The 21,388-nt window shown below is 48.4% G+C and overlaps 2 protein-coding genes across 2 annotated transcripts; both read right to left on the reverse strand.

Annotated features, from left to right (window-relative positions):
* Positions 1-781: 781 nt before the first annotated feature.
* On the reverse strand, positions 782-1,521 carry LOC109786252 (uncharacterized). The gene has a single exon (XM_020344838.4). The coding sequence runs from the start codon at positions 1,475-1,477 to the stop codon at positions 1,019-1,021; it is 459 nt and encodes a 152-aa protein (XP_020200427.1). The 5' UTR covers positions 1,478-1,521; the 3' UTR covers positions 782-1,018.
* Positions 1,522-4,334: 2,813 nt separating this feature from the next.
* On the reverse strand, positions 4,335-5,214 carry LOC109786219 (uncharacterized). The gene has a single exon (XM_020344803.4). It carries the CDS (start codon positions 5,043-5,045, stop codon positions 4,566-4,568), a length of 480 nt encoding a protein of 159 aa, XP_020200392.1. The 5' UTR covers positions 5,046-5,214; the 3' UTR covers positions 4,335-4,565.
* Between the last annotated feature and the right edge of the window lie 16,174 nt (positions 5,215-21,388).

The following is a 21,388-nucleotide window of genomic DNA, read 5'->3' on the forward strand; positions in this document are numbered from 1 at the left end:
CGGTGAACCCGAGGGGATCTTTCGAGACATCCAGGTAACGTGGAATTGACTCTAAGATCCGCGGCAAGCTCCATACCTCTCGGCGTCTGCGGCGCAGAGTTAAACGAAGTGACTGCCAACAACACAGGACCACCTCCCGTCGCACCACCAGAGCCAACAGTCGGCAGCTCCTGTTGTTGAACTTGAGTCACATTAGTGTTATTCGCCGGGGCAGAACTAGACGACGGATGGTTGGATGGGTTCCCGGTGTATTCCGATGTGTCCATCTCATTATCCTTTTCCTTGGCGGCACTATCATCATCAGCATCATCACCCTTGCGTCTCCAAACGAACGGGACAAAATCAGGGTCCGGAATGTAACCCGCCGGCTCCCTTCTGAACGAGAAAGTGTAGCCCTTAAGCTTAACCATCACATCTGTTGCAACAAAAGGACCAGCATCGTCGTTCTCCTTTGACAATATCTGAGAGTTGGTCATAGCCACGAGAATACGTACAACACCACGAGGACGCAGGCTAAGAAGATCGACATCCAATGTCTTGCCCATCAAAGTACCAACAGCCCATAAGCCCCAAAAATGTTGGTCGTATATATATACTCCCTCCGTTCTTAAATATTTACCTTTTTAAAGATTTTAAATGGACTATCACATACAGATGTATATAAATATATTTTAGAGTGTAGGTTCACTCATTTTGCTCCATATGTAGTCACTTGTTGAAATCTCTAGAAAGACAAATATTTAAAAACAGATGGAGTAGTATATTATTTCGGCAAAAGTAGTACACGTAGACAAACAGTTGCTTCATGTAGAACAATACACTGGAGAACAAGGGCAAATACGAGCACTAGCTAGGCAGAGCTTATTGTACACGTTGCATTGGATAGATGGCAAATCCTCCATGCATGTCCGCACGCCCAAATGCTAGTACCACTAGACAGTACATCGCACACACACTTGAAGAAAACACACGGTAGGTAGCCAGCTCGCGTGCATGCCTCCGTGCGTCGCTTCCATCCCTACACGAGAACCGCGACTGCGGCGACAGGGCCGGCAGTGCGCAGGACGTGGAAGTAGAGCTGCCTCTTGGCCAGGAACGCCACGCGGGATATGACGAAGCCGGCGGCGCCCGGCGCGTTCATCATGGCGCCGGTGGCGGCGGGGGCGGCGGCCGCGGGCCAGAGGAAGTAGATGCTTACGGCGCCCCCGAGGACCATCGCCGCGGCTTTCACGGCGCCTTCGCGCGTGGAAACCGCTGCCGCCGCCTGGTTCTTGACGTGGCCGAGGCCCGCGGCGAGGTCGGTCGTGTTCATCTCGGCCAGCTTTCGGCGGAGGTCCGCCGGCCTAGCTGACGAGACGGTGGATGCCATGGCCTTCGCCTGTTGCTTGACGCTGTCAAGACTTCCGGAGATCAGCTCCCGTGTGTTCATCGCCGTCAGTTTTGGGTGCAGGTCCTTCTTGGCCGGCGAGATGGACATGGACCGTGTCTGATGCAAAAATTACAGAGACGTGGGAAGGTGATATTATGGGAGGAAAAGAATCAACGGTGATGGAAGGTGACGCGGTGCGTATGATGTCACGCGCTGTCACCTAGTGGAAGAATCGCATGCAAAGGACACCTAGTTGGATTAACAAAGTTCTTATCGTTAAGCTCTCCACTTCAGCAGTACAAATGTGTCCCTCCTCATTTGTCCTTCACCCCATTAAAAAAAACTCTGCATACCAAATAACTGGACTTCTTATCAACACTAGTCTACGTCTAGACCGACGACGACGACCTCGCCTAGCCCACTTTCTTCATTTAAAAGCATCATATCTGTGGCAAGTGGCAATAGGCCCTAAAGGGACAAGAATAAATAAATCAAACAATCGAATCCTTAAAGGGACAACAACATCATATCAGTGGCAAGTGGCAATAGGCCCTACACATGGGCACAATCGCACAAAGGCCTGAAGCGCATCTACGGCCGGGCGTGACGCGGAAGCGAACTCTTCTACCCAATGTAATCCGCTACGGCAGCAAGTGTACTTGCGAAATACAAATCTAATTTTAAAAAGAGAAAAAAAACTGTATATTCTGTCGCTCGATTAATTGGGAGGTGCTGGTTTCTCCGTTTGTCAACTTCAAAACCGGATAAGCTGCACCTTAAATGTTCAAACCGAACAAGTTCGACCCTTCAACTCATGCAAAACGACATCATTGAAGACATGATGCAACCATCCTATCTCTCATTGGTTCTTGATCCTTTGGTTTCTTGTAACTAACAAAAGGAGTCTACGGGTGTTGCATAGTTTCTTCTCAACTAATTCGGAATTGAGGTGAAAAAGAAGATTTTTAAGAGTGTATACTTAACCTTATGTTTGCAGTAACTCAATGATATTTTTGGACTATTTGTTGGATCTATAATGATGTTTAAGCCAAATTATACTACACAGTAAGTTTCACAATTTTGTACCAACGTATTGATGTATGGAACCCCTAGTACTCAGCTCCTAGGTCTGCCACTATCCACATCTATGACTTTTTGAAGAAATCAACCCGTGCATAAGATTTCCTTGAGTTGAGCATTTTAATAGATCCGTGGGAGTACTTTCTATGGCAGAATGTGGGCTATTAACAACGGCGTCCCAACAATGCAATTGCCATTCTCCGTGAAATAAAAGTTCATGTATGTGGAGCTTACTTGTGTGTTTCCATAATGGATTCGATGCACTGTGTCAAGTTTGCCTTGGTTCTTGTTGTCTTTCATGTCTGACAAACCATGCATCAGTTCAACGATCTTTCTTGCAAGAGGCATCCCCCCTGCCAGCCCCACCCCATCATCGTGTATTCAACGATCTAAGGATCATGGCCATTTGTGTTGGTAGCTAATGTGATTTTTCGATACGACTGATGTTAGCTCAAGCCATGCTAGTTTGGTTTTATGCAGTCTCTTTATTGGGAGCATAGAGCAACGGCCTCAATATGAAAGATTAAAGACATTGTCTTCAAAGTACGTTGATGTAACCTTCGGTTTCGAGATATTATGATTGTTCGTATTTATTTCTGTTTCTTTTATGCATGTACCATTTGAAATTCTCTTTTCTATGTGTATTTTGTATGCAATCGAAAACGCCTAGGTTCCACTATCCAGAGATAATGGAAAAACATAAGTTTCACATCCATATTTTCAAAGAAAGAACAAAAAGCCCCCCCTAGCAATAGCACCGGCTCATATCGAAAGAGTCCAAACACGATTGGTAGCAAGCATGGCACAAAAAGTGAGGGTAAACCAAATGCCTCTGCATCAATTGGCACATACATTATATATCAAAAATCTTCACGAACGGTCTCCATGGAATCCCCTAGCGCAACACCCTATGAGTCGTTTGATTTGCTTTTGCGGCCACTCGTGCCATAGTCGTGATGGAAGTGTGACATCAGGACAACAACATGGTCACTTCATGTGGTGTATGGCAATAATAGACACCCCACTATATATGTGTTCTTATTACCAAGTTTCATAGTCTCACAAACTGCATAAATAAACGAGGCTCGGACATTGTCTCCTAAAAGGAGGACATGTCTATCATCGGCTCGCGGCCAGTTCGACTGGTAGGATCAGTGTTTTGGGTCGGCGAGGCGGCAATCCTCCGAGTCTACCTCTGTCTCGGTGGTGTTTCCTCTAGCACAACTCAAGAGCCCGTGGGGATTTTACACAAGTGAATCAATCGGCAGTGCCGATCTATCTGGCAATGAAAGCGCATGGGGGGATGCTAGCGTTTCAATATCAAGGGGTGTGGCCTGAAGGCGGTAGATCAGGCGTTTTGCTCCGACTTTGTTAACGACAATCAACGGATCTGGGCTCAAAAGGTATGGGGACGATCCTGGGTCAACACACCACAACGACATCCGCCGATGATTGTCCTCTTCATCGGCTCACAAAGTCCGTTTGGGCAATGGTACTCTTTTTGTTTCTGGCGATGATGTGCAATGTTGATGGCACTCGAAGAAAATTGTATGTGCTTTGTTGTAATTTTTTTCTGGTGGGTGTTATTTGCTTTTGTTCTTTGGCAGCTGTACTCTGCTGATCTTCCGCGTGTGTGGCTTGTATTCCGGTTTATTAACAAAGAAGCAAGGTGAACATCTCAAGAAGAGAACATTGCAAAATAACAGAGGATCAAAAGGAGGACTCTCATCAACATCGCAGGCAGTATAAGATGAGAACAATCAATCGTCAAAGCATCTCAGAATCTACCAGGTTGGTAGGAGCCGGAGCATCAGCAAATGTTTACTTGATAGATAAAAACATGCCGTTTACTTGATAGATAAAAACAGGCCGTTGGCTCAGAAAATTATCACAAGCAACCTTCCAAATTTATATTTAGCGAACCTTAAGAACATTCTTAACCTTGCATACGCATCCTGTATACATAAGACAGTAATATAACACCTGATACACGTCACCCAATAACCGCACAATAGCACTAAACCGTACGGACACAAATACAACTATATATACGCCAATACAAGTACACATGTACACCGCGTACGTACGTGAGGTGAAACTTACCGAAGACGAGTCACTAGTATACGAGGGGCTTCTTTGCACGGAGGTCGCGGAAATATGTCCGGGGATCATCCTCGAACGCGTAGCGCGGCATGCGCGCGCCGCCGCGGCCGGGAGCCACCATCGTTCGCCCGCAGCGGCGGCGGCCGCAGCAGCAGCGGCAGCAGCACCGGGCGAGCCAGAACAGCACAAGGGCGCCGAGCGCGGCCGGGAGCACAACGGTGACGCCGACGCGCACCCACTGCGCGAGCGTCTCCGAGCGGGTCTCCGGCGGGAAGAGCTCGTCGGCCTTCTTGGCGAGCGCGGCGAGGAGGCCGGCGAGGAAGGCCGCGAGCTCGGCGGCCTTCTGCTTGATGAGCTCCCACAGGGGGGCGAGAAAGCGCCCGGCGCCGTCGGGGTCGAAGCCGAGGCCGGCGTCGCGCAGGGACCGCGCCACGGCTCCGCCGCGCCGTAGCAGGAGCTTCCTCGCTGCAGGTGCCTCCGGGACGAAAGCCATGGATCCGCTTCTTTCTTTGCTCAGGGACGACGACTGGGTTTGGTCTTTCCCGTTCTTTCTTCTTCTTCCACAAATACTTGTCTCAACTTAGCGTAAGATAGCTAACCACACATGTCATGTGGTAACTGGGTTTGGTCTTTGGTGTGAGTGTAGCGGGGACTGACGGAGTGAGGTGCGGGGTCCGATATAAAGATGGAAGCGATTGATGGAAACGAAAGCGTTTGGCTTTTCGCCGAACGAATAACCAGTCCACTTCACCCGTTTTTTTTTTTTTTTTTTTTGCGGAACTACTTTACCCGGGTTTAATGAGCTGCACACACGTTCAGCTCCATGTAGGTTGTAGCTCTTTGAAGAGACAATACAACACTGGCTGGACAGTGCACACGAGCTCCCTAGCTCATCTGAGCCACGTGACTCGATCTACTAGCCTGCAAGGTACTCGATGTAGTACTGGCGTCTACTGTGTCCATCGGAATATATGGGTCTTGTGTTGGACCTGAAATCATTTGATAGAAATGATGACCAGCCTTTGCTCTGGTAATTTTGTATGAACCGTGAGTTCAAATGGTTTTCTCCCACGGACTCCCCTAATCGAACGCCACTATTTTGAGAATTTTTTCCTTAAAAGTAAGCATAGTATTCCGGAAAGAAAAATGATATTACCCCACTTACAACTCGAAAAGAAAATGGTGTTTCCCCCCAGGCCTCATGAAGAAACTTGAAACCAAAAAGCTCCTGTAGCACAAGTACCATTCACTTACTGTAGCGTCGGTGCTGTTCAAATGGATCTGACCCGTTGATCTTCAGTCGGATGGCTAAAAGAGAGGCATGTTACGATACTGTTTACCGGTGACATGTCTCTGGATCGAGCATGCAACATGAGAACATATATATTGATAGATTAATGCATACAACATGAGGACACCGCACATAGCCATCGCTAGCACATTACACAATGCATGCAGAATACGGTACTTCTTCTTCTTCTTCTTTGCGGGGAATACGGTACATCTTCGGAAATTGGCGCATCGGATGCAATAGCTGGTACTCCAGTAGTAGACTAGTACCAGACAGTAGATCTACACATAACTAAGCACGCATATCCAATATCACCGTACTTGTTTCTACTTTGTGCTGAAGGCTTCACATCTTTGCTGAATAGATTCAGTGGAACACAAGTTGACAAAGGGATCAGGGTGAGCTATCGGTCTCCATGGATCAATCATCTGCTATTTGCAGACAATAGCCTTATTTTCATGCAAGCCTAGATGCAAAGTGCTCACCGTTTGAGTGAGATTTTAAGGATCTATGGGAAATGTTTTGGACAGGCTATTAATAAGGATAAAAGCTCAATTTATTTCAGTCCAAACACATCGGTTCCAGTCAGGCAAGGGTTAAAACAGATTATGGGCATCAATGTTGAGGCATTCAGTGAGCGGTATCTAGGGCTGCCAACTGCCGTAGGGAGAATAACAAGTGGAACTTTTGACCACATTGGAGAGAGGTTGAGAAGCAAACTCCAAGGGGGGTCCGAGAGGATGATTTCTTGTGCGGGAAGAGAGGTGCGAATAAAAGCTATAGCCCAATCTATACCTACTTTCAGCATGAGCTGTTTCAAGCTAACAAAGAAAGTATGTGCAAAGTTGGCCTCTTATATGGCCAAGTACTGGTGGAGTAGCTCTCTTGATCGGCGTTCAATGCATTGGATGACGTGGGAGTCTCTCGCACAGCCAAAGATTAAAGGAGGGATGGGCTTCCGAGATTTACAGATGTTCAACTTAGCACTCCTTGGTAAACATGGATGGAGGCTAATGACAGAACCCAACTCCTTGTGTGCTCGAGTATTGAAAGGAAGATACTTCCCCAACTGTGATTTTATGCATGCCGGTGCACCCAAAAGCGCGTCGGCGACATGGCGGGCAATCATAGCAGGGCGGAAGGCTTTGAATGTTGGGCTGATCAAAGGTATCGGAAGTGGTACAACAGTGTCTATATGGGAGGATAAATGGATCCCAAATACATTGACAAGGGCACCTGTTGCACGTCTTGGTGATGCACAAATTAGCTGGGTAGCAGACATTATTGATGATGAGAATTGGACTTGGAAGTCTGAAGTTATCAGACAATCCTTTATCCCTCCAGATGCGGATGCAATCCTCAATATCCCTTTGAGGACTGGAGGGGGAGATGATTTCTATGCTTGGGCGCCTGAGAGGTCCGGGATTTATACTGTAAAATCAGCGTATCGCTCTCTAATGATTCAAAACGAGCATAAAGCTCTAGAAGAAGGGGCGACTACGGATACTTCAGAGATGGATAAACAGTTATGGTCTCGGTTATGGAAACTCAAAGTGCTGCCGATAGTTCGCGTCTTCTGGTGGCGCGTGATGCGAGGGATTCTTCCCGTTGAAAGTACACCGAAATATCGGCATATATCCAGCGAGAGCAAGTGCAAAATCTGTTTGAGTTCTGAGAAGGATATGATGCATGCATTACTGAGCAGTACCCATGCGAGAAGGTTTTGGAATGAAGCTCCGCAGTGGCTGCATGTTAAGCGACCAAACCTGCACCCTCTTACTTGGGTTAAGGATGTCCTGTGTGAGTCTCTATTTTCAGATTCTGACAGAGCAAAACTTGTGTCTATTATGTGGGCTATTTGGATTTCGCGCAACAACATTACACATGACAAAGGAGAGTTTGATCCTGTTCGGTCCATGAAGCAAATACAGGAAGCTCTAGCGATCTTAGAGTTACCCTCAAGATCATGCTCGGATCTTGCCTGGTCATGGCTGGAGGCCGCCGGACGATGGATGGATAAAAATCAACATCGATGGTAGCATTGCCATGGAGTCCCGCCGAGGAGGGGTTGGAGGGGTAGCACGTTCTCCGTATGCTTTCAAGACTGCATGGTGTAAGCCATACTATGGAATCACAGACTCTCTTCTGGCTAAAGCATTGGCTCTTCGAGATGGCGTAATATTCGCAAAGCTTCGAGGTTATGATCAAGTCATCTTGAAGACGGATAGCCAAGAAGTTGTTAACCTCTGGCACTCGCGCCATGATTTTTCAGTGGTGGCGCCGATCTCGTGAGATTGGGGAGCACGCCAGTTCTTTTAAATTTTTTCTAGCAAATTTTCCTGCTCACCTTTGTGCGAAGCAAGCTAGCACGTTGGACGTAACAGATTGTTGGTTAGACTCTACTCCAGTTTCCTTGTAGCTAGCCTCCTAGCACATTCTGCTGGGGTGGTTTCTGTTGAATAAAACTTTCCAATTTGCCCCCAAAAAAAGCACGCATATTCGGCAATTAACCGCTACGGCTCCATATATAGCGGGCGCGCAAGCACCGCAAATGAAAGACGCGCACGTACGCGGCGACGCCCTACAGAGCGAAGGCGGCGGCCGCCGCCGCAGCCCCGGTCGTGCGGAGGATGTTGAAGTAGAGCTGCGGGTTGGCCAGGAACGCCGCGCGGGAGATGACGAAGCCGGCAGCTCCAGGCGCTTTCATCACGGCGCCAGCCGCGGCCGGGACGACCGCCGTGGGCCAGAGGAAGTAGGCGCCCACAGCACCGCCGACGACCTGATACACACACAATATCGCCACACGTATCATCAGTTGATAATGCTATACAAGTTGAACCAGTTAAGGAATCAAGCCATGAAAAAGTTGCAAAAAATAATCCTACATGTGCCGCCAAATTTCATCGAGGAAAGGATAGTGTGTTGCGTCAAATATGTGGATCATGGTTCAGCTGTACAAGAAAATTAAACCGGGTTTATTTGGTGCCTGCTAGACATGATGAGTTCCGTAAATATATGACACATGATGTACGTAAAATAAATAATCTGCCGCATGTGAAAGTGCAACGATGGATACACAAGCAATGCAAGAGTCAAGAGGAGCCACAGCCAGATGATGTTATTCCCACGTTTCGTACGCCTCCAGGGAATATTAGGATCGGCAGCTTCCTTTTCAATCTCCAAGCCAATATATTTGATGGATCTGCTAAAGATAAGTTCCCATGTTTTATTTAAATTGGGCTTTATCCCATTAGGTAGTGCTACGTGAGTAGCAAAAGTAGTATTTTTCCTTGTAAAAAGGTCCACGTATGTTATAAACGTGATGACCAAGTCGTATTGATAAGAGCCCAGATTGTGTTGGCTTTCGGCCAGGTGCGTGCGTGAGGGTCGGCTATATAATAGCCAATGTGCGTCAGATGAGGAGAGTTTAGTTTTTGGAGTTTATTTGTGAGACAGGAATAACACAGTAAAACGTCTAGGTTTTGGGCGGCTATATCTCGTGTATCATCTGAGATTTTCCCAACGTGGAAATTTCCTAGCGACGGAGGGTTGATCATCAATATCGACGCCTACGTGTTGATCCGAGGGGATCATTATTTTTGTTCGTGTATTTTTGTACACGGGTGAAAATTATTCTTGGAGGTTGCGAGGAGGAACAGGGAGACGGACTGCTCACCAAACATCGCCATGAAAGATCGGACCTTCTACGCGCGCGAATTAGCATCTCGCTAGTTTGTGCCTCATCAAGTGGTATCAGAGCAAAGGTTAGTCACAGCGATTCAGTTTGTAATATCATCTGCGGAGTCAAGAATCAACATGTTGAGCAGGAACATATTGATGGAGGAGGAAGGCATTGGCGAGGTCACTCTTTTTCACACTCGTTGCGTCGTGAACGAATGACGTGTTAATCTGACAATCGATGAGAGTATGGCGGTCAATATGGCGAGCATTGAGGTGGTGGAAAAATTGGGGCTGAAGATGGCGCCTCTTGAAAGACCGTACACGCTGAAGTGGTTCAAAGGTGAAATCAAAATTACGCATCAGATTTTGCTAATTTTTGATCTGGGGAAATATTGTTGTGCGGAATTTTTTTCATGTTTGTCCTATGCCCATGGTGACGTGCCATTTGCTACTTGGGGACCCATGGTGCAAGCATGTTGGGGCTGTTCGGGATGTCAAGAAAAATAGTTATTCTGTATCACAGAAGGGCAAACAAATTTGTTTTATTTCCATGCCAATGGATGTGTTCGCTGTTGATTGGAAAGATCGTTTGCGAAAAAGAAGAGAAGAGGTAGAAGAAATAAAATAAGAAGTTGATGCATCGATGAAGGGTCTAAATCTTTTAGTGAAGAAGGTGCAGGAGGATGGTGATCCTAAAGGGCAGCGTTGGAGTGTTTTTAAAACGCAGTGCAAGATCAAGGACCGGGTATGCAAGATAATTGATGGTGGCAGTTTAACTAATGCTATTAGCAAAGATCTCGTGCAAGCATTGTGTTTGTCCATGTGGCGGCACCCGCAACCGCACCACGTGGAGTGGCTATACAACTCCGGGAATTAAAGATTACACATAAGGTACGCGTGCCATTTGTTGTTGGAGATTATATTGACAAGGTGGATTGTGATGTCTTGCCGATGAACGCTTGTCGGTTGCTATTAGGGAGGCCATGGCAGTTTGATCATGACGCAGTGCATGCCGGGAGATCCAACACGTACTCATTCATGCATGGTGGAAGGAAGCACGTGCTAAAGCCGATGCTGGATAGTGCAATCACTAGAGAGCGGCAAGTTCGAGAGAGGGAAGTCGTGTTGAAAAATGACTTGAAACCGTGGACGGTTTCGTTTCAAGGAAGGGAGGATGATACACACACAATATCGCCACACGTATCATCAGTTGATAATGCTATACAAGTTGAATCAGTTAAGGAATCAAGCCATGAAAACGTTGCAAAAAATAATCCTACATGTGCTGCCAAATTTCATCGAGGAAAGGATGGTGTGTTGCGTCAAATATGTGGATCATGGTTCAGCGGTACAAGAAAATTAAACCGGGTTTATTTGGTGCCTGCTAGACATGATGAGTTCCGTAAATATATGACACATGGTGTACGTAAAATAAATAGTCTGCCGCATGTGAAAGTGCAACGATGGATAAAGAGTCAAGAGGAGCCACAGCCAGATGATGTTATTCCCACGTTTCATACGCCTCAGGGAATATTAGGATCGGCAGCTTCCTTTTCAATCTCCAAGCCAATATATCTGATGAATCTGCTAAAGATAAGTTCCCATGTTTTATTTAAATTGGGCTTTATTCCATTAGGTAGTGCTACGTGAGTAGCAAAAGTAGTATTTTTTCTTGTAAAAAGGTCCACATATGTTATAAATGTGATGACCAAGTCATATTTATAAGAGTCCAGATTGTATTGGCTTTCCGCCAGGTGCGTGCGTGAGGGTCGGCTATATAATAGCCAATGTGCGTAAGATGAGGAGAGTTTTGTTTTTGGAGTTTATTTGTGAGACAGGAATAACACAGTAAAACGTCCAGGTTTTGAGCGCCTATATCTTATGTATTATCTTGTGTATCATCTGAGATTTTTTCACCGTGGAAATTTCCTTGATCATCAATATCGACGTACGTGTTGATCCGAGGGGATCATTATTTTTGTTCGTGTATTTTTGTACACGGGTGAAAATTATTCTTGAAGGTTGCGAGGAGGAACAGGGAGACGGACTACTCATCAAACATCGCCGTGAAAGGTCGGGCCATCTACGCGCGCGAACCAACCCCTTCGCCTTCTGCTTCACGAAGTCGAGCGGTGCGAAGAGGTAGTTCATCTCACAGGTCTTGCTCAGCCGACGAACTAGATAAGTAGATGGGGGCTGTTGTTCTTGTGCTTGGTCTTTGGTGTGAGAGCGGCCAGGGGGTTCGGGTGGGTTATAAAGACGGAGGTGCTCGCTGCGAACGAAGGATTTTGGATCGGAATCAGCCGAAGATCCAGTGACTCCATTTACACGGTTAATAGCCTGCAACACACAACGAGTCTGCTGCTTCACGTGACAATACGACCCTGGCTGCACATAGCCACGAGCTGCCTAGTTGTGACTCCGTTTACCCGGTTAATAGCCTGCATCACACAGCTGCCTAGGTGTGACTCCGTTTACCCGGTTAATAGCCTTCATCACACAGCCAGGTTGACGTGACAATACAACGTGGCGGCACGTAGCCACGATGTGCCTAGTTGATGTGATGGTACAGTACCAGCTTTAGTAGATGCACTCTAGAGTGTTCAAACGACCAAAACACCTCTGCCCTAGGGTTCCTGCAGACTGCCGTAGTGGCTATTGGTGAGATAGTATTCTCTTTGCATTATTCTAGTAGCAAGCGCAACTCAATGATAAAAGGATAAAACCACAGAATAGTTAGTGCATGTTGACAGGCGATCATTTTCTTCGGGATCTCTATTTGAAGCAGAACAGAGATCACATAATTTCTGAGGTGTTGAGTGGATCATGCAGCCAGTACATGGATAAGAAGACAAGCAAAGCAACACCATGGAGTTAAGATACATACATGCACACACACATATATATAGCGATTACTACTTTACATTAGAGAGAGTAGCTTCAGACTGCTGACACGCCAGTAACATGGTCGAACATACACGCACAGCCCAGGTACAGACGATGACATTAAACTTGATTGACACTAGCTTAGCTTGGGCAATACATACGTGCCCAAGTGCAAAAGACACAGTCCCTACTCCTGAACTTGATTGACGCTAGCTTAGCTTGGGCAGTACATGCCCAAGTACCAAAGATCAGTCCCTACCCCTAACTCCATACTGGTAGCTACCTAGCGTACTGCCACTAACTTGGCATCAAACCCTAGCGTGCATTGCCTCTCTAAGCAGCAAAGGCGGCCGCAGCCGCCGCCGCACCGGCGTTGTGGAGGAGCTGGAAGTACATCTGCGGGTTGGCCGCAAATGCGGCACGAGAGATGAGGAAGCCGGCTGCGCCGGGCGCCTTCATCATCGCACCGGCCGTGACAGCCGCCGGCCAAAAGAAATAGGCGCCCACAACGCCCACGCCGACTATCAGCGCAGCCGCTACGACGTTGAACACCATCTCTGAAGTCTCGAACCTACGTCCTCTACCTGAATCTGTGTACTAGATCTTTTTCCCTGTGTGTGCTATGCTGAGGCGAGTTTGCTAGGTGAAGCGGACGTAAGAGTTTGCTGGTGGCGAGAAGGGTGACTTATATATAGGGCTGGACGCTGGAGTGCCCGCGAGCGCTCGCCGCTTCCAGCCGCATCGAGCGATCTGTTCACCGGGGACGCGTGGACAATGGCCGGAGACAAGGCTCGATGAGGGGAGACGCGTGCCGGCCAGGCGGCCACGTAGTCGGGTAGTACATTTTTCGGCGGTAATCCTGGTAATCGATTGTTGGGTATAGCATTCCCCTTTTTGCAAATTGGGGATCGCGTTTGTATCTCGTTTATCCTGGAGAGTTCTTTTTTTCTTTGTCATCCGTGTCTCATTAATAAAATAAAAAATCAGTTACAAGCCATGTAAACACTCACAGTATAGAACTAAAAAGATAGAATAATCCTATACAAAATACTAGCGTCTCTCTCTCCATCAAGAAAAAAGAGACATATCACCTCTTCACCCGAGTTTGATACGGCTCTATCGCTGAACTGCAGCTTTACGGACCTCCAAAACAGTTTGCCTGAAACAAAATCATTATCGTTGAAAGAATAGACCGGGGCAACGTGTCCCGGACACGCCATCAAACTCCAGAACTGACACCCCCGCACGACTACGACGTCGAAGGAAGAAACCAGAATCGTCGGCCTCCAACCACCAACCCAACACAGGATGCACATTCTTCCAGCTGACACATGCGTGAACAACCGTCTGCGTGTACTCCTGGACGACAAAACCTCCCTGCTCCACCGTGACGTCGGCGACAACGCCGCAGCATCGGGGACAAAGTAGAAGGAGAGACACACCAGAAGAGGTCGCCGTCGCCACCTCGCCGACACCAACCATGAACACTAACACCGCCGATCTGAAGGATCGGCAAACACGCGATGCCATCAACTCCGAGACGCCGCCATGAAGGACACAACTGGTGTGGGAGTGAAGCTAAGGCAGATTTATTTATCCGGGCACCGCTCCCACCACCCCAACGGTGCACCACGACCTACAAAACCAAACCCTAACTATAGAGCGGAGGAACGAGGTCCCCCTCCCTCCTGTTGTCGGAGCAGCAGTGAAGAGAGAGTAGATTGAGGGTAGAGGATCACATCCTTAGTCGCCTTCACGTGGCGGCGGTTAGGTTAGGGAAAAGACATGACCGCTTTGGAGTATCCTAGGGAGTTCTGTGAACCTTTAAACTGTTGTCAAATAGTATTTTACTTGTCTTTGTACGTCTATTGGTTGGCCTGCACGTGCAATTACGAAGAAAAAAGAAACATGTTCTTCCTAGTTAGGCATCTCGACTCTCAAATCGTATCCGTCCGGAGGCCGTTGTCCCCACCCTACAGTCCATCCAACGCTGATCTCATTGGTCCACGGAGCAGTTCGGATCACAATTTCCCTGCAAAGTCAAAACAAGCTGGGGGGGCTTTGCAGGAGTCCGGACGCGAGCCACATTTGACTTCGACACCCCCGGCAGACCAAAAACTGAGACGGAGCCCACCCTTTTGTAGTTGGCCGCACTGTTTCGATGGCACAATCCTCACTCTCTTCTTCCATCCCGTCGCTCTTCACCAAATTCCCGCCTTTCCCCCTACTCTCTTCTTCCCTCCCCACGCCAACGCGTGAACCCGGAGAAGACCCTGTCGAAGATAGAGGTGATGGAGGACCCGAGCATCTCGCTTGCACGAAAGATCACCTTAGTGACACGGCAAAATCGCCGTGTCAAAGCAAAGGCAAATGCGGAAAGGCTCAAGAAGCAGAAGGCATGCGGAGGGCGTGTTGTTCATGGACGTGGTGGAGGCCTGGGCCATGGGATCCCGCCGTCCTCGCTGACCGTGCAGATAACACCATGGATGGAACATTACGAGACTCCGTACTGCTACGCCACCAAGCATCTAGGTAGGTAGTCCTCAGCATCCGCCTGTTGGAAATATGCCCTAGAGACAATAATAAAGTGGTTATTATTATATTTCCTTAATCATGATAAAGGTTTATTATTCATGCTATAATTGTATTGATTGGAAACTTAAATACATGTGTGAATACATAAGAAAATACTAAGTCCCTAGTATGCCTTTACTAGACTAGCTCGTTGATCAAAAGATGGTTAAGGTTTCCTGACCATAGACATGAGTTGTCACTTGATAACAGTATCACATCATTAGGAGAATGATGTGATGGACAAGACACATCCGTTAGCTTAGCATATGATCGTTCTGTTTATTGCTACTATTTTCTTAATGTCAAATACATATTCCTTCGATCATGAGATCATACAACTCCTGGATACCGGAGGAATACCATGTGTGCTATCAAACGTCACAACGTAATTGGGTGATCATAAATATGCTCTACAGGTGTCTCCGAAGCTGTCTGTTGAGTAGGCATGAATCGAGATTGGGATTTTTCACTCCGTATGACGGAGAGGTATCTCTGGGCCCTCTCGGTAATAAAGCATCACAAGAAGCTTGCAAGCAAAGTGACTAAGGAGTTAGTTACGAGATGATGTTTTACGGAACGAGTAAAGAGACTTGCCGGTGACGAGATTGAACTAGGTATCACTACAAAAAAAAGACACATCCGTGACATTTTGGGCCGAACGAAAATATTTTCTGTCATACATATGACACTTCTATGACGATAATTGTGACAAAACCCGGTATCATCATAGATGTGGTGGGCTCCTACTTCTATGACAAAAAATCATGACAGAAAATGGGCTTTTCGTCCTGCGCGGGCCGGAGACGCAGCTGCATGACATTCTTTGGGCCGTCCATGACAGAAAAAACCGTGGTAGAAGCGAGGGGGAGGAAAATTTCGGGGAGTTCCCGGTTATGGTGGGAGGTCGGGGGCCGAGCAATGCGCGGGTGTGCGAGGCATTGGCTCTAACTGAACCCGAGCGAGGCGTTGGGCTTTAACTGAACCCGAACGATTGCACTGCAGGCTACACGTTACTGAACCCGAGCGATCGATCGATGGCTGTTAACTGAACCCGATCGAGCGATTCCTTTGCTGCTGCTGCTAACTAAAGCCAGTCGATTGGATGAACAGTGAGCGTTGCGCGCGGGGGGGGGGGGGGGGGGGGGGGAGGGTTGGATAACAGTGAGCGGTGGCGTTGCCTCTGGATGAACAGGACCCCGTGGTGTGGTGGAGGGCTGGATGAACAGTCGACGGTGGAGGGGTGCCCGTGGAGGGGTGGTTAACAGGACCCCGTGGTGTGGAGGGCTGGATGAACAGTAGACGGTGGAGGGGTGCCCGCGGAGGGGTGGTTGAACAGTAGCCAGTGGAGTAGCGCACCGTGGAGGCTGGATGAACAGGAGCCCGTGGAGGCTGGAGGAGGTCGACGGTAGCCCGTGGACAGTATCCCGTGGAGTCCCGTTTTGCGGTACGCCACACCCCTCCCGATGAACAGGACCCCCGTTTTGACCGTAGGAGGTCCGTTTCATCCATTTTGCGGTACGCCACACCCCTCCCGGTCAACAGGACCCCCGTTTCGACCGTAGGAGGTCCGTTCGTCCGTTTTGCGGTACGCCACACCCCTCCCGATCAACAGGACTCCTGTTCCGAACGTAGGAGGTCCGTTTCCTCCGTTTTGCGATACGCCACACCCCTCCCGATCAACAGGACCCCCGTTTCGACCGTAGGAGGTCCGTTTCCTCCGTTTTGCGGTACGCCACACTCCTCCCGATCAACAGGACCCCCATTTCGACCGTAGGAGGTCCGTTTCCTCCGTTTTGCGGTACGCCACACCCCTCCCCATGAACACGACGCATTCCGTTGCCTCCCCATGAACACGACGCATTTCGTTGCCTCCCCATGAACACGACGACTACACTGTTTCTCCGTTCCGACCCAGCCATGTACATGAGCCCTCGCCGTACGTATGCGCGAGTAGGCGTTCGAGACCCTGCCCGTATGTACGTACGTGGCCGTATTTTCTTTCTTGCACTCTGGCCGCTGTACGTACGTGTACATGCTACGTGCGCGCCTCTACTACGACACGTACGCGCCTCTACTACGACACGTGCGCGCCTGTACATCGACCAGTATATATGTACGTACACGTTCGCGACCAGAATGACAATGCTACGTACGCTTCGACCAGGTGGGTCCCGACTGTCAGGCACTTCCTTGCCTGCGAAGATGTAGCTGGTCGGTCCCAGCAGTCAGGGGGCGAATCATTTTGGTTTTTTTTGCCCGGACGCACTTCCTTGCGTGCGAAGATGTAGCTGGTGGGTCCCAGCAGTCCGGGGGGCGAATCGTTTTTTTTGCCCGGACACACTTCCTTGCGTGCGAAGGTGTAGCTGGTGGGTCCCAGCAGTTAGGGGGGGAACTTTTTTTCGCGAAATACGGTGGTCCGTCCGGTGGGTCACTGCTATCAGGTGGAGGATTCATTATTTTCCGCGTAATAAGGAGGCACTTCCTTGCTGCCGCCGTGGACCCAGCTGTCAGCCTCTCCACGTACAGTCCACGTCCGATGGAAGTCATTCCTTGACCACGTTGACCACGCCGCGACGAGAGCACCAGGGTGGTGGACGACGGCGAGGCCTAGGAAGGGGACGACGCGGAGCCGGTGAAGACGCGGCAGTGGATTCCCACGCGGAGAGGAGTATGAGGGTTCACTCATTCGGCTGCGGTGTGAGGCTGCTGTCGCCGCAGGGTCTGGCCAGCGGTGGGAATAGTAGGGGGCGGTGAGGCCTCCGCGGCAGCACAGCCGACCACGGGAGGTAGGAGCAGGCGGCACGACCGGCGCTGCTTTGGGTGGCTGGAGCAAGAAGACCAGAGGTTGAAGAAGCACTACGGCCGTTGGATGGACATCGTACGGTCACTGGAGCTAGAATCGTTCATATTGACTAAGTTGACAAAGCCCTCCGTCCCCGTCAACTTAGTAGGCCCACAAGTCAGCCTCCCACCAAGGTAGGTCCTAGCTAGCAGGGGGAGTATTCATTTTTTTTGTGCGTAATAAGTAGGCACTTCCGGTGGGTCCGAGCTGACAGCGGGGGGAACGTTTTTTTTCGCGAAATACGGTGGCCCGTCCAGTGGGTCCCAGCAGTCGGGGGGAAACATTTTTTTTCGCGAAATAAGGTGGCCCGTCCGGTGGGTCCCCGCTGTCAGGTGGAGGAATAATTATTTTGCGCGTAATAAGAAGGCACTTCTTTGCGGCCGCCGTGGACCCAGCTGTCAGCCTCTCCACGTACAGTACTCTTCCGATGGAAGTCGGTCGTTGACCATGTTGACCACGCTGCGCCGAGAGCACCAGGGCGGTGGACGACGGCGAGGCCTAGGAAGGGGACGATGCGGAGCCGGGGAAGACGCTGCAGTGGAAGCCCGCGCGGAGAGGGGTACGAGGGTTCACTGGTTCGGCTGCGGTGTGAGGCTGCCGTCGCCGCAAAATAACATGGGGTGTGGGTGAGTGGAGGGATGGCCTGGCCAGCGATGGGAGTAGTATGGGGGCGGTGAGGCCTCTGCGGCAGCACAGCCGGCCACGGGAGGCAGGAGCAGGCGGCACAACCGGCGCTGCTTTGGGCGGCTGGACCAAGAAGACCAGAGGTTGAAGAAGCACTACGGCCGTTGGATGGATATCGTACGGTCACTGAAGCTAGAATCGTTTATATTGACTAAGTTGACAAAGCCCTTGGTACGCTCCAACTTAGTAGGCCCACAGGTCAGCCTCCGAAACGGTGCGCCCCAGATGTCAGGAGGAGGAATCATTTTTTGGGCGGCCGAAGCTAAGAATATCCGAGAATGAAGAAGAAGCACGACATCCATTGGATAGACATCCAACGGCCACTGCTGCTAGAACCGTGTGTTGACTATAATAAGTTGACAAAGCCTTGCATACGCGTCAACTTATTTTTTTTAGAGGACGCGTCACTTAGTAGGCCCACAAGTGTGTGGCAGAGAACTTATAGCCCATTTGCGTTTTGTAAGAATGTACAACCCATTTTTGAATTCTAATGGAATTTACAACAACCCATTTACAGTTTGTTAAAAGTACAACCCATTTTCTAGCTAGGACAACGATTAATAATTTCAACCAACCGTTGAAGACAGAATTCAATAAAATTTCCCACATTTTGATGGGATCCGAAATATTTTTATCCCGAAATTTCTAGTCAGATTAAATATAAATTTGTATTACGTAAAAATCCAACGAAACATTGCGCGCGCAACAATGATAATTTAAGATTTTCAAAATCCATAAATAATATTTTATAAACTAATTTCGTGTTTGGTGCATTTTTTTATAGTTACTGCCCACTTTTTATAATTACATCCCATTTATTATTTTTTAAAGCCCATTTTCCTGTTAATCCTAATGCATCCCTCCTAGGAAAGATTTGCAGCCGGGCGGGGCGGAGAATAACAAGTTGACCTTGCCTGGGTATTCCTCAAAAAGACGTATAGCTGGGCTAGCCATTTTCATCTTGAAAAAATTAGTATCTGGGCTGGATATCTGGCCTGGGCTAGACGGGCCACAACCCGCCCAGTTAATACCCTGCTATCCTCTGAACAACAACGAAATCATCGCCAAGAAAAACTCTGCAGTGCTCATGCCTCAAAAACACAAATACTGCTCGAGCTGCTTGGTCCCAGCTGTCGACCGCACCTTGTGCAATTCTCTCGTTTATATTGACTACATAGGTTGACAATGGTGTGGGACCGTGATGTCAGGAAACCAGGAGAAAGCAATTTTTTTTATAGTTGTGCATAATAAGGAGGCACTTGCGTACGTACGGCTATGGCCCTAGTGGGTCCCTAGTGTCATCCAGTCAAAATAAAGTCATCTCCTGAATCCTCATGTTCGTTGACAATGTTAACAATGCTCGGCGCCACGGCGAGCACAACAACTCGAAGGACAATGGAGAGGGCCTCGCGGGCCCTACGGATGGTCTGATACAGTGCCCGCTGCTCATTCAGGAAGCCAGGATCATCGGACACCTATGAGCACCTTCGAGAAACTGAGACGGCATGAAACGGTAAGGCCGCGCTTGGGAGCTCTGGTTTATTTCAAACCTGTATTAACATACAAGTGTAGTTTACTCTTCATCGGAAACAACGCGTAAAATACAGGCGTAATGAAACCGAGGGCCCGAGGTCTGTAAGTAAAACCGGCGGGTTACGCGTGTAATTTGAGAGACCAGTGTATATTTTATGAGCACTGCTATATGGACGACATTACCAGACGATACATGCACGACGTGCGTATCATGCCATCCATGGGCAAGGCTGAAACAGCAGCTAACGACTGGATTAGCAATCGTCCGAGTGTCATTCAGCGTTTTTATCATGTGTGAAGTACTTCCGATATTTTACTAGGCGAAATCGACCAACCAAGCGCCTTCGCCCGAGACCATCTGCTTTAATTTACAAGCGTCAGTTTTACAAGCGGTTTTGGTTGGAAAACGACGATCCAATCATGGCCTAATATCATGAGTTGGTCGGTAGATCATATGGTTTCACGTCTAACCTACCCGACTTGTCGTATAGGCTATGAATGAAACATCAGACGATGAACTTCTTAAGCACGGAAACAACAGAAGAGGATGATCTTCTTAACAAGCAAATCACTGGCATTAGATCGACATGCAAAACAATACGAAGCATTATTCTCAGGAGGCACGGTGAACAGCTCGTGATGCCGCATGCCACAACATTCCAAACTCAACTTTGCAATCAAACACAAGGCCTGGCATTACATAGACAATATTCAGAACAAACTCTTAACACAGGAATATCTCAGCAGAGTAACTATTTACTTCTAAACTGAACACAAGAATAGGAAAAAACACTCGACACTGCTCACAGCAAGGGCGTCCCACTCAAAAATATCAAATGCATGTCTTCTGGCTAACATCAATGAGCAAATTTTGACAAGGTTTTCCAATTCCAATATATTAAACTAACGTCTTCTTGCTAACATCAATGATTAAACTTTGACAAGTTTTTCCCATTCAAAATATGTAATGCCTATGATCATGGAGTCCCGTCGTAGCTTCTTGTACTTGTTTGGGCACTCCACGTGTTGTTAAATTGCCAATGGTCTCTACAGACTAGTCATGTCACCGGTGTCTAATAATACTCTGTAAAGCTTCTCGGTCATTCCTTCTGTAATGTAGCGCAAACAGTGACTGCTTCTTTCTGCAAAGTGGACCGACCAACTGGACCCAGTAATGCAGCAGTTTGCCTTGGACACATTGGCTCCTTTTGTGCAGTTCAACTAAAATCGAAGTCGGAATAAAACCGAGCTTTAATTTTGATATCCCTGTAAGCAACAATAGGTATAAGGGAAACAATTACTGAGAAATAACGGTTGATGACTTGTACTCTCAGAAGAAAAGCAT

Source organism: Aegilops tauschii, chromosome 2 (genome assembly GCF_002575655.3).
Source record: "Aegilops tauschii subsp. strangulata cultivar AL8/78 chromosome 2, Aet v6.0, whole genome shotgun sequence".
In the NCBI taxonomy this organism is placed as follows: domain Eukaryota; kingdom Viridiplantae; phylum Streptophyta; class Magnoliopsida; order Poales; family Poaceae; genus Aegilops; species Aegilops tauschii.

Excerpts from the sequence above, each read along its gene's own strand:
- LOC109786219 (XM_020344803.4), bottom strand. The coding sequence starts at position 5,045 with ATGGCTTTCGTCCCGGAGGCACCTGCAGCGAGGAAGCTCCTGCTACGG.
- LOC109786252 (XM_020344838.4), bottom strand. The coding sequence starts at position 1,477 with ATGTCCATCTCGCCGGCCAAGAAGGACCTGCACCCAAAACTGACGGCG.